The 17,274-nt window shown below is 39.5% G+C and overlaps 1 protein-coding gene across 1 annotated transcript in view; it reads right to left on the minus strand.

Moving 5' to 3' along the window:
- LOC140227375 (transmembrane protein 132D-like) overlaps positions 1–15,671 on the minus strand; it is a 69,811-nt gene extending 54,140 nt beyond the window's left edge. The window contains exon 1 of the mRNA XM_072307787.1: positions 15,608–15,671. Coding sequence (XP_072163888.1) covers positions 15,608–15,671 — 64 coding nt within the window. The remainder of the gene's footprint in view (positions 1–15,607) is intronic.
- Positions 15,672–17,274: the final 1,603 nt, after the last annotated feature.

Below are 17,274 nucleotides of genomic sequence, written 5' to 3' on the forward strand. Positions count from 1 at the left end.
CTGCAATCAATAGCCCACACAACAGTTGTAATATACATAGAACTTATACACAAACACACACACACACACACACACACACACAAACAAACACACACACACATACACACACAAACACACACCACTGTAAGGTCAAGCTAAGCCCATCTCCTGCATTCAGAATGGACAACATGCACCACAGATGATGCCAAAACTCGTTTGGAAACCATCTTTGAAATGGATTGGCTAAATGTGATATGAGAAACATTTGGGGACATTGGGAAAAAACTGAATTCAAGTTGCTTTGAGACTCACCAAAATATATAACTGATCTTGGCTTATTAAAAGATAGATTTTTATTTTTACTCTAAGGCTGTCAAGCCCCCCCCCCCCCCCCCCCCCCAATGCCCACATAGAGTCTGGCATGGTAGCAATTTATTTTCAGCAATCTGTACCCCCAGTCCAACTATCGGCAATAAACCTCATTGCAAACTGGTTCTTGTTATTTCTACAAGTATGAAATCACAGAAGGAGAAATCCATAAATATCCTTAAATTTGAAAACATTAATGATTATGACAAAGGGGAGGGGCGGCAGAGACCACCGCTATGGCAGAAATTTTCATGTTCTGTTCAATTTATCATTTTCTTTTAGTATCCTCGACATTCATGATAGTAGGGGAAAGAGCACAGTTTACCCAACAAGAGGTATCCAATCCAGCAGCAGTGCTGAAGGTGAACCAGCACACAGGGAGCTGGTTCCAATTTGGATTCCCGAGTTGTAACAGTGGTCCACTTTACCATTCGTTGTAGGTCCATGACTTTACCTCCTACATCAAAACTGTCTATTTGTTATCAGAAGATTCATTGCCAGGCACTCCCAGCCTGCCTAGGCTTTAAAAGAAGATGTTATGACTATGGTCTGGAGGTATCATGACATTTTAGAGTTTGTGACCACAAGTTATGGGGCTAATGAAAATTGTACGCAAAAGGATATATTAATACAAAGATTATCATTATTAAACTGTGAGGTTCATTTTTACGAGCCAGTGGAGTCGGCAATCTCCCTGATTCATGAAATTCTGAGTTTTTATGGGCAAATTTCCTGGTGCTCCCAATGGAGCTCTGATTCTGAGCAAGCAAACAAAGCCATAAAATCCTGGGATGCAAGGCTAATAAAACCAGCATGTTGGCAGAGACTCTGGCCAAAGCTGAGATGAACCTTGCTACATTGTATTTCTTCTCTGCTGTGAATGAAAATAGGGAACAATAGAAGAAGGAGAGAAGAGAGAGAGAAGGTAGAAAGGACAGAAGATGAAATAGGAGAGAAAGAATAAGTGGGATGGTCACATTAGGAAAAGCTGTGCAAAAGACACTGCATACAAACTCAGGTGAGATTTCAGCAAATGATGAGTAAGTGATTACAAAGTCATGGCCAATTGAAAAGGAATGCTCGTGTTACGTCCTGTGACTACAGCATGTTATCAGGGAGCTTTTGCAAGCACAATGCAGCCGCAAGCATGACGCGGCCGCAAGTTGAGTGTGCCATGTGCAAAATGTGCTTCTGCACATGCTCAAATCCCAAAAAACCTCCCGTCCTGACAAAAATGAAAACGGTTCTTGATCAAAATAGCATCTGGTCCCAATATTGGGCATGATTGAGCAGGCAGCTATCTTGTCCTTGCGGCTCCATCCACACAGAAGAGCAAAACTGCTTAGAAATGGGGACGGGAGTCCAAGTGCCAGGATTGTCACAGCTGAAGTTCATGTCTAGCCCTGAATTGCTCTCCGTGGTAGTCCTGCTGCCTACAAACTTTGACTTTTGCTTCTTTCTCTAATGGGAAAGTGTGGTAAGTGCAAAGGGAATGCATGGATGTTCACTACACACTCCTTCCACCCAACCCCTAGTCCCCCCCCCCCCCACCCCCATACAAGCACATTCAATACACATGTAGCTTCACTACTTGGCCTTCCTTCTTTCATTACCTCTATACCCTCTCTATCAGTATAACAATAGAGATCAGACAAAGGGGGCGGTGGTAGAAAGGGGCCTTGAGCGCCCCTTTCTCAGCCCCTTGTGACTGCCTTGTATTGTTTCCTCCGAGAGCTCTTCAGGTGCTCCAAGAAAGTGGACACGAGAGGGAAGAGGACCCTCAGCTATGTAAAGACAGGGATTAGCTGGAAATGATAGCTATTCACTACCACTACTCACCATGGGTTGCAGGGTGATTAATACCAAGAGAGTGTGTGATGAAAAGATCTGTTACAGGGTAAGGACCTTGTTCACATTCAAACTCTACACAATGCTGTCACAGTATGAAATCCTATTCACATTGATTGATAAAATATTCAACAAAGTAAGACTCCTAACACCATCAAAACACTTAACTTACAATGATGTATCTTTTGCAGGAGGTCTAAGACACAGTTTAACTTAAATCTTTTTACACATTGGTTACAAGGATGGAAACGCTGTTCATATCAAAAGTTATGGAGTTACCTCAAACTATCTTTCTCAGTACAAAGGCTGCTGTCTTTGCAATTTCTGTTTTTATTGTAACAAAATTGCTAAGAAATGCAAACATTAAATGGAGGTATATACAGCATGTAGCCAACAATCTGAGAATCTGGGCATTTAATAACCTGGAAGTTGAAGAATGCATCTCACTAAATAATTTTTACAGTTAGGCCTTAACGGAAAATATAAAAAGCAACAGGGATCCACAAAGCTAAAGAAATACGTGGAGGATGAAAATGGTGTCTAAATTGTGGCTTTGCATCCTCCTGTGCAGAGTATAACTGATCCAGAAAACACTGACAATGTTTCCCTTTGTAATGAGATTCATTGAAACTTCTCATCTGTCCTTGTTACATATCATGAAAACAGCTCTTTTTTTTCAGACACAACAAGGAAAAGCGAGAAAGATCGCAGAGAGGTCACCAATACAGCACTAAACACGGAAAGAGAAAGAGCCTCAAGAATAGAAAGAGATAGATGAAAAGGTCAGTGGAGAAAAGATCCAATCTCCCTGGCTCAAACCCATCCCATTCAGCTCCTGATTGTCACAATTACATTCTACATAGCGCTGAATGCACCATGGACGCTATCTCAAAATCCAATAAAGCCTTCTGAATCTTCCTCTATAGCACTCTCTCTATCCTTCCCAATAAAGGACTCGTAACTCTCCTTCAGCAGAAAGACAGTATCCTTTTTCTGTATCATCAAAATGGGAACCAAGAGTCGATGATACTGCGACTGCATCCATGGCTGAACACAGCATGCTATTTTGAGGAATCAAAATTTGTGGTCATTAGCATTTTCTGTGAATCTATCTTCATATGAACTAGTCAGCCATCAAATTTTCTGGAGTCAACCGTTCATTGATGTCCAGTTCTATAAGATTAATGCAAAGTATCTGATAAGGAATACTCAACTGTTTTGTTTTTTTTCCACCAGTCTTCTTAGACCTTCATATTCGCACAATTAAAGAAACATTGTACCATACACTAGTGTACATCTCTCATTCTTTTGTTTACAATGTAACAAAAGGATGAACACTATTACACAAGAATCTTGTCAACTTCCGAGTACATTCAGTACGCTCTCCTGATAACCTCAAGCTAAAGAGTAGGGTCCTACTGGTACAGAGTTGTATGGTACTCAAAGGCTGATAAAGTACAGCTTCAAGATGTAAGAAATCTAACTCACATTGTACAGTACCTCTAAGCTGATACAGTGTAACCATGGAGCTATTCGTTTGTAGCTCCATGGTGTAACTAAGACAAAATAAATGTCTTCCTTACAGTTGCAGAAGTATGTTGTATGTATACACAGACTTTAATATGTCAGCAAGTGATACTGTAAAACGAGGAATGTTTGCATACATTTTGATTTCGCGAAAGCCAAGATTCACGAAATTAAAATGTACGCGGAAGTTCTTTTCTACACTATAATGCATTGAATGCCAGTGGCAATTCACAGAAATTTCATGCCGCAAAAAATGCCATCGGCTGCAATTCACGAAAATTTCATGCCGCGAATATATCATGTTTTACAGTACTTCGATACAGTTATCATTAAAACATAAGTTTGTTTTTCATGTTTACTTCTCACTAATATGATCCAGAAGCTCTGAGTCTACATTTTTGGTTTTGAATATTGACAAGCGAGGAAGAAATCTGACTCCTTCATCAGGAAAGTTACTATCAATGCCATAAGGGTAGGAGGCTTATGAGATATGATTTTTGCAAGATTACATGTATAAGGCAGTTCTTTTTGATACAACTTCAACAACATTACTGGGATGTTGTCCATATGCAAACAGTATCAAAATCTGTGGAAATGTTGGTGTGTTCTGGCCGTGAACATGATACTGCATGAGACAGACCCATTTGCAACACACACCAAAACATTATCCCAAGTGACCTTTCATTGGAAGGGGCTTGCAAAGTCAAATGCCACACACGAGATTGCTGCAGAAGGAACGGTATGAATACTGGCGGCGAGAGGGAACTAACAAAAGCACATCGGCAAAAAGAGCGGTGGGACGCCGCGCACATCAAAGGTGGTACCGCACACAAGGTGGGAGTGTTTATTGGCAGCGTGATTCTTCAGCGAGCCCTCTCGACACGGAAGCGAGGAGCGGTGATGCGGAGCTGTGAAGTGGCAATTCAGGTAATGGATAAGTGAGATTAATAGGAAAGGAAAGCTTCAATTCTTGCTAAGAAGGATTCTTAGCCACAACTTATCACCAGTATCTATTCTTCTCCTTCACTCTTTCTGTTTTTCCAACAGTCTTGCTTCCTTTTTTTTATGTCTGATATTCTTCCTCTAACTTTCTTCCCCTTTTCACCTTTTTGTCTCCATATGATTCTCATCTTTGAGGTTTCCAAGCAAAACCTTCTGAACTCTTGTATGTTTCCTTACATTTTATCTAAAATATTAAACCAGGGATGCACATCTACATTTGTACATTTTTGTAAATTGTATCCAACATGCACCATTAGGCCTATATCACTGTATGCCTGGCAGACCACTGACCACACACTAACCATGGAAAATGCAAACACTATAGGCCTACACAATATGTGTGTCAACTGGGCATCTCCAGTACATATATGCAACAGATTTACAAATATGACACCAAATATCATAATTTAAGTAGGAAATCATTGACACTATCAAGCTCCTTCTCCTCTCAGAATCCTGCGTGAATTTCTTTTCACATGAATGTTATCATTGGTTAGATCATCCCACAATCTACTTCTTCAGAATTCAGCTCATCCCTCCCTCTCTTTTTCCTTTCACTGATCATCTTCCATGAAACTTTCATCTCTTCCTGGAGAGCTCTCCGATCTCATTCCACGCCTTCCTCGCACCTACAACCTCATCGCCACAAACCGGTCGTAAAATTGGCAGCTAATTTTCCACCCCTATTGTGAAGCAAGCCCTAAAAGTAACCACTGCAAATTACTTGCCAATGACTAATGCTAGGATCACTATCCACAAACCCTCTCTTCTTTGGCCTTTTCTTTGGCCTTTGATTTTTTTCCTGCCACCCCCTTTCCCCCTATGACTGAAGTAAGAGTTGAATAACCTTTTGATTGTATGGCACTAACAAAACTGGGTGAACTCCCTCATAACATCAGATGATCCCTTTCTATCACTAACTGGGTTTAATCAACATTTTACCGCCAAATCAGCATATTCATTCTTTTTCTCTCAAAATAGAGTGCAATGAAAGATCTTAGCATGACGGGAATGAATTTCTTGGGAAACCACCTGCATCTTTTCCCTCATTTATCAAGACTATTCAAAGCTTTCACTGGATTGAGGTAGTCTGTTCCTGGGGTGTGCAAATGGGTGAATCCTGTGGAGACTTTAACATATACATAGTTTGACACAAAGATGTTTACATATCAATTTGGCGATGTACCTACAATGAAGTACCACATATTTTAGCATTTTGGCAACAATGTAGGCCTACAGATTCCAAGATTATTTGCTCTACCGTCCTGACCCCCCACTGCAGTGCAAATGATTGCACTATTTCTCACATAATTGTGATAACTACAAACTAATTGTAAGATTCCTTGTGAGTTGGAGCATGACACTCATCACTGGTATTTAGTTGTTGTTTTTTTAGCTTTTTACATCCACATTGGCAAAAATCTTGAGGCAAGAATTGCAATGCATTTTATCTCCAGATTCATATCCTCCTATTTCACTTTGGAGTGAACTGGTCAGGAAGGCAAGACTGCACAGATTGTGATATGCACACAAGCCAATCAATAGTCCACAGTGACAAGGAACTTGTAGCTTCGAAGTTCTACTCCGCCAATGTATGACAACAGACACACATGAGAGCAAATCTTAGTTTTCACAGTAAACTGAGGGTGGGGCAAAAGTTGCTATCAGCACAGCAAATCAGATTTCCAATACCTGTAGTATTACGAATATATTCCATGGCTTAAAGCATGTGCAAATATTCAACCTAGTACACAAAGATAAAGTAATGGCATACAGAGCAAATATTTGCCTACAGTTCCAATACAAAACCAACAATGTTCATGAATCTAATTTTCCTTCCTATCATTGGTCCCATTTGATGTCTTCTGATTGATGTACCAACCTACAACTGTACATGTTCTTCCACTTTTGCCTCTGCTCCAGATTTTTCTTTCTCAAATGATAGCATTCTTGGTCACTTTCTTCAATCATACGACACTAGTCTTGTTTGCCAGACACACACACACACACACACACACACACACACACATACTGTACACATACCGAGCCACACACAAACTTCCAAAGAGGATTACTATAAAAATCCTATTTGATGAAAAAGAAAAAGAAATGCATGCAACATGATATGTAGGTAATTTCACGAAGCTTACAATTCTTTTTAAACTTCTCTCCCAATCACCCCCCCCCCTCAAAAAAAAAAGAGAAGGGGAAAAAAGGATGTCATTTGGCTATTTCTTGACCTGACCTCTTCCCTTAGTCTATTTTTCAGAATCCTTTACTGTTGTGTAGCTCCAGACATACATGTTCAAATCCCTTTTTGTTTCACATGAATTTAAGAAATTTCATTCAAACACCTGTACAATGTATGAACTGTCAGAGCAATGACAAAAGGGCGAAAGTTCTGACAATTTGTGCCGCGATGGTTTACATATTATGATATCTTTCTCCAATGTATCACATAATTCAGCTGATGTTGCGACTTGCACCTTCAACACAAGATGTATGCATGGAAATACGGCTGAGCGCATGACAAGCTCTTCACACTGCAAAGCAAGATTCTAATCTATCATATTTTCACCGTGATTGAAATCAAGCTCAATATGCTCATACTCATCTAAAGTGGACTGCAATGTCTCTGTTGCATCCTAAATCCTTAACTGGGAAGCAATTCTCTGAAAAGATTTTAGACAGATACAGTTTTACCCTTGATTACAAATCACATCTAACACTTTCCAACATAAGTATGTACTACAATTATTAATTTGTCTGAGTCTGTTTTAATATGGAAACCTGTTCCCTTCTCCACAAAAAAGGGTTTCAAAACCCAACAGCGTATCATCACTGCCAAAGTAGTGTAAATATAAATTTCATAAAAGGTCTGGCACAGAGACTATGAGAGGACCAGTATTTCAGGAGAGAAAGCAAGACTGCCTAAATAATACGGTGATGAAAGGTGCTGGGGCAAGCCAATTTGATTCGCAAATTGAAAGCAAGTGAACTTGGAATTCTCGTCTTCCTTTTCTATTTCAAGCTCTTTTCTTCCCGTTAATCCTCAGAAATTTATTCTTTTCCTCTCAATATTGGATAAAATTTCGGTGGTTTTGTTTGATTGTTGCATTTCACATTGCCCTGCACTGAACAGTTCCACATGTGCAAATGTGCAATACTATTTTTCACATTTGAGGGGGTAAAAAACTGGATTAAAATCAAGCCTTAAAATGGGTTTGTGCATACAATGTAGGCCTATGCCTGTCATAGCTGTATCATGCATCATTACTGATGAATAAACAATAGCAAGGTACATGTATGCCATTGAAGTTTAGGACCTTATGGTGTATTGATGCAGAAAGGAGGGTACTGTATATGCCAAATATTTCATGAGGTTTTTATTTTCACAAATTTCGCGAGTCAGGTGCTATTCGTGAATTCAAAGACACACGAAAATATCAACTCTGATCCCTAATATGAATGTGACGTGCACATAATGTACAAAATTGTACATTTTCTCCGTTCAGTGCTATACTCTACGACTGCGAATTCAACCACTCGCGAAATTGTTCGGAAGTCTCGATTCACAAAAATTTAGACTCGCTAAATACATGAAGTGGGCCTATACAGTACAATGTAAGAATAGATGTGATAATAGTACATGTATGTACACTACAATGTATTGGTTCCATCATGTCATGGAAATCACATACCTCATTTGATTGCATGTGCAGAAAAGGTTTATCATGTGATATTCATATATCACAATAAACTGGACTTTTTAAGTGCAATTCAAAAGGTGAAAATGACAAAATCCATTATTTGCATTATAATGTTCCTTCATTTTTAATATCTCTAATCAAACCAGTTGACTACAGACACTGTGAGAGTATACGAGATGAGTTTTAGCATACAAAAGACACGAATAGGAAAATATACCTCAGGCACTGGCAAACGAGACAAACTCTATTTCGGAAATAGCAGCTCAGACAAAATGTGAAATGCCATGTCTTGTAGCTTACCTCGCCCCCGTGAAATGCCTTTCTTTCTCTAATCCTGTTTTTGACTTTTTCTCTTCTTGGTCTGTTGATTTGCAATGGATATGTGGCTGTCCCCAAAGGAGACGAGGAGGGAAAATGAAAACATCTGAAAAGCTGAGCTTTTGCTCAGGAATGTACAGACTGCTGGAAGCATCCCCTACAACTATCCAGTACCATTGATTCCAGTAACAAACTTGGACGTATCCAAATGCTATCTCTAATTTCATCTAGCTCTGTTCATTTGATTGAAATCCATAAAATGGCAAATAAGTTTTGGGTGGTTTTATCAAAAAAAAATTGTTAGATATTCATCTGCATTGTCTCTGTCTTATTTTATCACTTTCATCTTTGAAAGTATGTTTGAGCATACTGTAATTTCTACAATTTTATATCTCTGAAGAATCCAATCACATCAAACTGTCAATACTGATCTTACTACACTATGTATACATAGTTTACATCTTGAATAATATCCGAATACACATTGCAAAACGTACCAGAATAGATAGTCGAATAGTTTGCGGGCAGGCAAAACCTCATGCCATGATGCCAAGAATGACCGAATCTCCTTATTTTATCCAGAGACACAGGGAAAAAGTATGTATAAGTTTAAGGCCAGGTTAAAAAGTCATCTCTTGAAGTAGTGTATTTTCTGTTTGAATTTCTTGTATGCATGTCATTTTGTAATGCGCAGTAGAGTATATTATTATAGTAGCTGCGCAATATAAATGTCCTTTCATTATCATTATCATTATGTATGTTGTAAGCACTTGTGTTGTAGGCCCTTTGTAATGGACACTTCCTAAAACTACCCACTTTCAAAGTATTTTTTTTTAACACCTTGCTGCTGTCAATGTAAATAAAGTCCAAAGTATTGATTTGAGATATTTGTTTTAGTATAGAAGTGTGTTTATCATGATGTGGTATTTTCTGTTAATTTTTGTAACACACTTTTCAGCAAAAACAAAACAGATGATGATGACAGTGATAATGATAATAACAACAAAGATGAACATAGGCCCTAAATAATTTGTGTAAACAAAGATGACGGGGAAATAGTCTCTCTGTGTATGGGTAACATATAGGGGCCTATTTAGGCCTACCATTTTTCTCTTTACTACAATGTATGAGTACAGAAACCCTCAATTTTCAAAAAGTAGCAAGGAAGAGGAGCATACACTAATTACACATCTCAATTCACTTTCACATTGCCCACACAGGAGCAGTTACCAGGTCAAATTTTGAAATAAGCTGTTCTTTCTGACTGCCTCCGTGATCTTCACCTGCGATAAGAGTTTACAAAGGGTTAACAACACTTGGGAGGGCGACATTCTAAATGAAGGCAGACATGCTGTATAACACAAAATCGTAGGAAATCATGACACACTGAACCAAATCCCACCCACCCCATCCCACTCACTTACCCCCCCCCCCCCCCCCACCTTCCAAACTCAATCATCCCTCCCTCCCCACTCCCCTCTGGAGTACCACCCTCAGAGCCTCCCTATGCCCCAACCAATCACAGGGGGTGGCGGGCAAGCGGGGACCTGACCCCAGAGTGCCAAATTCTGACCTCAATTTTGCAGCAAAAACTGATACAGTTGTGAATCATCTCAAAATGCGGGCAAACTTGACAGCGGCACAAGCCTGCATCGCAGCAGAAAGGAAGACCGATCGTCTCTCCAAGAACGAGACAAAGAGTGATGTATGGCAGAATGTCACACTGGTAATGCTAACCCTTACCAAAGATACATAAACAGAGGGTGATTTGTTAAGCATGGCCTAGTTACAATTTTCGGCTGTAATTCTTCTTTTGTAGGCAATATCACGTCCTACAAGCCAAAAAGAGAGACACAAAATTGCCATTCATGCAATCTGCACCATATGTCTTCTATTTTGCTTCTTTTCTTCACTTCATAAAACTACTTGTATGCTAATAACCAAGTGGCAGAACAAATCATAGAACTCAAATTGAGACGTAATTCATGAAAAGTATGGTAAAAAAGATTTTACATGATGCTCAATATATGAAAAAAAAAACAGGAATATCCTTGAATCTAGACTAGTCCTTTACATCGAGTCACTGACGGTCAGGCAGGCTTGGCTATTCAACACATCTCAATTAAGTAAAAGTTCAAATCATTCCCTCCCCCCCCCCCCTCCTCAGTTCTTTTATGTAGCTGTAGAATGCTGCAGAGAGCTGACTGCCTCCAAAAAAGTTTCAATGTTATCAGGAGGAAATTAACTGTCTGGCACCTCCCCTCAGAACATATTCAGGTAACCTGATCGTTAACCTAAACACAGTGATGTAACCCAGCCTTGGTAGAGGAAACCCAACTTGCAGTAATCCTGGGGCTAGGCTGTTACAGTGTTGGTGAAAATGTTTGCTTTGCTGAGGATCGCTCTCCTCTAATCTGGGGTAGAGGGGGCTGACACCACGTTGCCGCGGAAGTTTCTCTGACTGAACTCGGGGATCACAGTCTCTCGCAACATTGCGGACGAGCGCAAAGACATTCTGTGGCTTGGAAAGGGAGTGAACCAACAGTTTGGGAACATGTACCGTACATGTAGGCCTACACATGAACATATGGTGCCAGATTCAAGCGTTGATTGACGATAATTGAAGAGAGGTAATCAGCTCTGAGTCAGTGCTGGGCACTGTTTCATGAAAGTTGTCAGCCCTGACAAGAAGTAAGTTTCTATATCACATAGCAAAATCCTTGGTTTTGATTGGCTGAGAAGCTTTGGTCATGGACTGTTACTATGGTAATAGTCAGAAAGTGACAACTTGTCATGAAACAGTGCCCTGTTCATTAGCAGTTTTATTTGATTCCCCCACCATAATGTAATACTCAAAACATCCCTTACATCAGGGAGGTGTCTCTCACACCTCCCTGCTTACATAAACCTGAGGGTGGAATCATACACTGAATGTACTACATGTAGATGTCTGCTATCAGAGAATTGCTATTAATGGGCACATACATTGTAGGTACAGGTAAGCCTGAACAAAGGTAGTGAAACAAAAGAACCAGGAAAGTGAGAATTTGAGCATAATCAACTAATTTAATATGACTTCAAGACATCAACCATATAGTAGCAAACTTTGAACACACACATGCATGTACACACACACACACACACGCATGTACACACACACACACACACACTCACACACACACAGAATCAACAGTGACAGCAAGGCAATACACACTCCACCGAACCATGTATTTCTCTCATATGACCCTATAATGAGAAATACATGTACTTCTAAAAGGCAAGTGTCTAGGAGCTACATATTCTTCTTGGAGTTTTAGTCGTCATTGAAAGACTAAAATAAAGATGTAACTTATAGTTTCCTCAACCATGTTGTGAGTGTACTGTAAATTTCATCACTGTTTGCTAGTTTTCAACAAGTTTTCAATACATGTATCACTACAGTTCTCTCAAACATCTGCCCCGGCAGAAGGTTTTTTGAACACAGCCAAACTTCTGAAAATACTCATCTACAGTACCAAAACCAATTTGTGTAAAACATCTAGGCCTACATTTTGAATCGCAGTACTCCGGTTGCTATAAATAGACAGCCACAGGAATCATGGGCTTGAGTATCAATTCAGTAGCGCTTTGTTTTTCTCCCTCCTAATCATGATACTTTTCCCAAAAATCCCAATAACATCGAGTACAAATTGATAAAGTGAGAAGAGTCATCTTATTAGTGGAAAATTGAGCAAAGAAAATGGGATTCCATCAGGCATCTTACTAACAGAGTAACACAGATCGTATGGAAGAGTAGGTGGGAGACAGGATGTTTCAGATTAGCACAGCTGCTGGTAGTCTCAGGCTTACTCACATTTTAGATGTTCTTTTTTGTTGTTGATACAATTAATTGTATTGTAATAAATAGATTTATAGATTAATTTTATCACAAACAATCAAAAACTTCAAACCCAATAGTATAGAGAATAACATGTATTTTCAAGTCTACTTGAACATTTAAATTTGCTAAAGGCTGGAGAGGGGGGTTCCAAACAAAAAGAAACACACTTCAGTATGAAGATCCTTATGGGATTTGTGATTGAACTTTTGCCACATCCTTGATAAGCACAAAACAAAACAAAAACTAAGAAAAGGAAATCTTACTGGTCGAGATAGGCTTATTTTGATACAGTTGTATGTATTTGGGAGAGTAGAATTTTGCCTTAAAATTCAAATGCTTGTGTGTAATACAACATTAAAATAACTAAATCTCCAAATTTATGCAAATACTGAACAATTGACTCTCTTCCATGGATATTGAGAAGGATTTCAGCATCTCTATATGATATGCTTCCAGTACCGAAAGCAAGTATTATTACGGCTGCAATATGGCTAAACTCCAGACAGTTAACAAAACAGAAAGCAAAACAGCAACTCAACATTGAATGAAAGGCAAACAAGAGTACAGAAAAAAAGAATACATCAAAATTATCTCTTCAGTAAATCGCAGATGAATTCACTCTGAATACATATTGCCTCTGGCTTTGTTCGTTTTTTGCCACCCGACCAGATATTGTTGGCATGCACTCATATGGTGCTTATCTGTAATTAAATCTGGTTGTCATAAAGATCACTCACTTTGTAGACACTGAAACGGAGTATTGATCTTGGCAAATGATAGGGAAGTGGAGTTTGGTGCGGAAGGAGGAGGAAGGGGTGGACTGAGGAGGGCTGGATTGAAGAGAGGTCTGGGGGATTGAGAGAAGAACAGAAACATTGTAGACTGGAAGAGATGTTGGGTGCACAGAAGAAGGGGTTAGTTTTAGTGGACAGAACGGGAGGGCACATGTTGTAGGTGGACTAGAGAAGTTAGGTACAAAATCAAAAAGTACACTGAAGAGAAGGGCAGAATTGGTAGGCTTTCAGGGAAAGGGTGGAGTGCTGGTAAGGGTGGGTGGATACTGAGGAAGATACTGAGGAAGGAGTGGGATGGATTGGGGCTGAGGTGGACAGGATAGAGGGGTAGGGTGAAGAGAGGAAAGTCTACAATATTGTGTGCTCATTTGATCAAAGCAGAAGGCAGCCGGTCTTGTAAAATGGGGCTGGGGAAGCATACAAGTACATGCTATGTACCTAAAGTGTGTGAACATGCATCCTGGGAATATTTCAGTCAAGAGGAACAATCTTGGTGGCACGACAGGTTGGAGGAAGGAATATGTACAGCAGGATGGACATTACTTGCACATTAACTAATTAAAAGCCACCAATAGAACATAAAGTACATCAGAGAAGAAGGAGTAGTAAAGAGTACGTAATACACTGTTGAATGACATGAAAGAAACATTTCTGATAACAAAAAAGTGATCTTTTAATGATACAGTCCTCAGATGAAGAGCAATGAATACTCATGAGAAGCTTTAGATAGGAAAATCTGTCTAGCCAGAGTCTTTTATCATTTTTTTTTAAACTTTTACAGCTGTATAAGGAGGGAATTCAGTGAAGCCTGATGTAGTCTCCGTGGAACATATCCCCGACAACAAGATACACTGATCTTTTGGTCAAGAGAAGAGCTCTTCAATCCCTGTCCTTGATCTATAATTGTACATTACACTGTTACAACTGTATGTGTGACAGGGTACCAGAACTTTCTCTTCCTAAACATTGTTAAATTTGTCAGTCTCTTAATTAATACAAATGTATGTAACTTGTAAGTTGTAATGTATCTCTATCCATTCATGTTCTTTGCATCTTAATACTGTGTACTCGCACCTACTGCAAAAGTTTATACACTCTGACTCCTGAAAGTTGTTTTTGAATGAAAATTGTCATCAGCAACAGATGTCACAGAAAAAAAAAAAAAACTTAAACTGCACATGTACCTGGTAGGCCTACATGTAGAGTCTATGTAGGCCTATATGATACAAAGAATAAGGACACTTAGAATGTAATTTTGCAGAACATTGCAGTAGTTCAATGGCTCAGTCAAAATATGGAATATCAGGTAGCTGAGGTGGCCATGTGACAAAGACATCTCTTGTGCAGTTCTATGAAACACATTATTTGTTTTGATGTTTATAAATGACAACACAAGGACCAAATGCACAATTGTCATTTGATGTGCAGTGTATATTCAAAGTGTTAACTTCCCATGTTTCAGTCAATCAATGCATTCTGTAAGCCCTATACATGTAAATGTATACATATGCCTTGTCCGTACTGCCAAATACATACTTGCCAACTCTACCACATTTGGCGGTAGACTACCGCTTTTGAAAGATTTCATTAGCATTCAAGCTAGCACTGCATGCATAGGCATCCTGGATTCTACCGCTTTCTCAAATGAAAATGTTGGCAAGTATGCAAATACTGACACATTAAATGTCATACAGAACAAATCCAGGAGGGGGAAAAAAAGACATCACACACATTTCATTAACATTCAAAGTGTGGCAGAGAACTCAATGGCTGTGGTAGTGCAGTAGCAGTATTTTTTATAATGCTTCAGTACCATTCCCCTACTTTTTGATGTTCAAATGATCCAAGACATTATTAGTAATAGTAGTAGACACAAGACTTGATTCGTAGTTGTCAAATTCCATTTAGGCCTATAGTCTACATGTACAATGTAGTTCCAACAGTTTGCACATCAACACACTGCTTTCTCACACTGACTTAATGACCTTTTTTTTTTTTTCTGGAGAGAAAATGAATTCTTATCCTGGCCCTTACCTGTTTTTGCATTAACTTCCAATTAGAGAAAATCACATATGTTCTACATCATTTACTTTGCTCAAACTTCACAAATCTTGAAGAATAATACTAGACTCTAGTAGCAGCCCTACAAAGAAGACTGGGAATTGAAATCACCATCTTACCTTGCAGACAACTTGCATATTGCATGATTGCAAAAGCTACAAAGACATCATGTATCCTCGCCATTTGGACAGTTTTGCTGTGTCCTCAGACTAACTTGAATACGACCAGAAAAGATTAATCTCCGTGAAGGTGTGTAGTTGGTCGTTCTGCTCCAGCTACAAAATGCACGTTTGCTCACTCGCTACCTACGTCCAGTGGCTGTAGAGCTAACAAGGGCAGTCAGCAAGTCGGTGCATCTGATTTACCGGGGATCGCTCCGCAGTCGTGTCTCCCATAAGCTCGATGTGGAATTATCACACCCGCTGCACGGCGGGGAGTCGGTGCTCTTTTTATCGCTTGCTTCGTCCAAGGGTAGATAATCCAAGGCATATTATGACAAACTGAGATTGGAAAATTCCCTGCATCTCTGAAATATTCGGCTAACAAATCATAGCTTTTGCTCGCGTTTCCCCGAACAACCAGAAATCGTAGATGTTTTTAGCAGCGATTCAGCGCTTGTAGAGCTTTCGGCCGGGCAGGCTTTTGTTGTGAGATTCTGAATGAGATGAGGCGGCGAGTTCTTTGCACACTCAGGATCGTACTCACGTTGTATGTTGATGGCAGTGTGTGTGTTCGTTCAGGTTGAGTGTGTGCATGTGGGCAGCCTGCACATTGTACAGGGGTGAGGTGCGATAATGCATGTGTGTGTGTCTATCTGTGTGTCGAAGTGCTCTCCACGGAGTCTAGCCGCATTCATTTCGCCTAGTTTGTGTGTAAAGTGTTTACGGGGCGGTAGGTTTGACTGTAGCTCATCACGTAGTCTTAGCACAGACATACTTAAGTCTCATTTATACAATAATTTTGTCCATAACCTAAATTGTAAGCCTTATGTGAATACTGATAGTACAGTTGTCTATAAAATAAAAAAAAACAGCAATGGATGCCTGACATAACCTTTGATAGTCTATTTAGTGTATGATTGTGAGTAAGTAATTCTACAAAGGGTCTGTAAAACCACGCTATTAATCTGCCGCTAAAGAGATCCAAAAGCACACTCGGCCAATAATGGTGTAGCCTCGCTGCGCCACAGCGCCCGCATTCATGCTATTGTAATGCGATCACTTTGTATTTCTGGGAGAGATGCCGACAAAATAAGTTATTAGGTATTCATTATAGCGATACTTCCGACAGTGAAAAGATTTCTCCTGGCTGAGCAAGGTCATATGAGGAATATGCAAATTTTCTCTGTAGTGGCATTATTGATGCGCTCCCTTTTCTTTGCACACACTTCTCTCCCACTATGTCTATTAGTGATTCATGCTCAAAAACTACCAAGTCTATATCGACATTATGATATCAACCTCTCTCTCTCTCTCTGTCTCTCCTATCTCTGTCCCCTTTTTCTATATATTTATATACGTATATAAACACACATATATGCATGTATATGTGTGTCATCTCCATCTGTCGATCCATCTATTTTTCTACCCATCTAGGCTATCTATTGTAGGTGTATCTATCTATCTATCTATCTATCTATCTATCTATCTATCTATCTTGTTAGATTTCAAGTTATCTGCATGAATGTCTATCTGTATTTACCTATTTTCTATTTATCTTATCTACCTACCAATCTGCATCAAGATATCTGTTTCTATCAGATTCATTCTACAAATCCACGTATCTT

The sequence above is a fragment of the Diadema setosum genome, chromosome 4, assembly GCF_964275005.1.
Source record: "Diadema setosum chromosome 4, eeDiaSeto1, whole genome shotgun sequence".
NCBI lineage: Eukaryota > Metazoa > Echinodermata > Echinoidea > Diadematoida > Diadematidae > Diadema > Diadema setosum.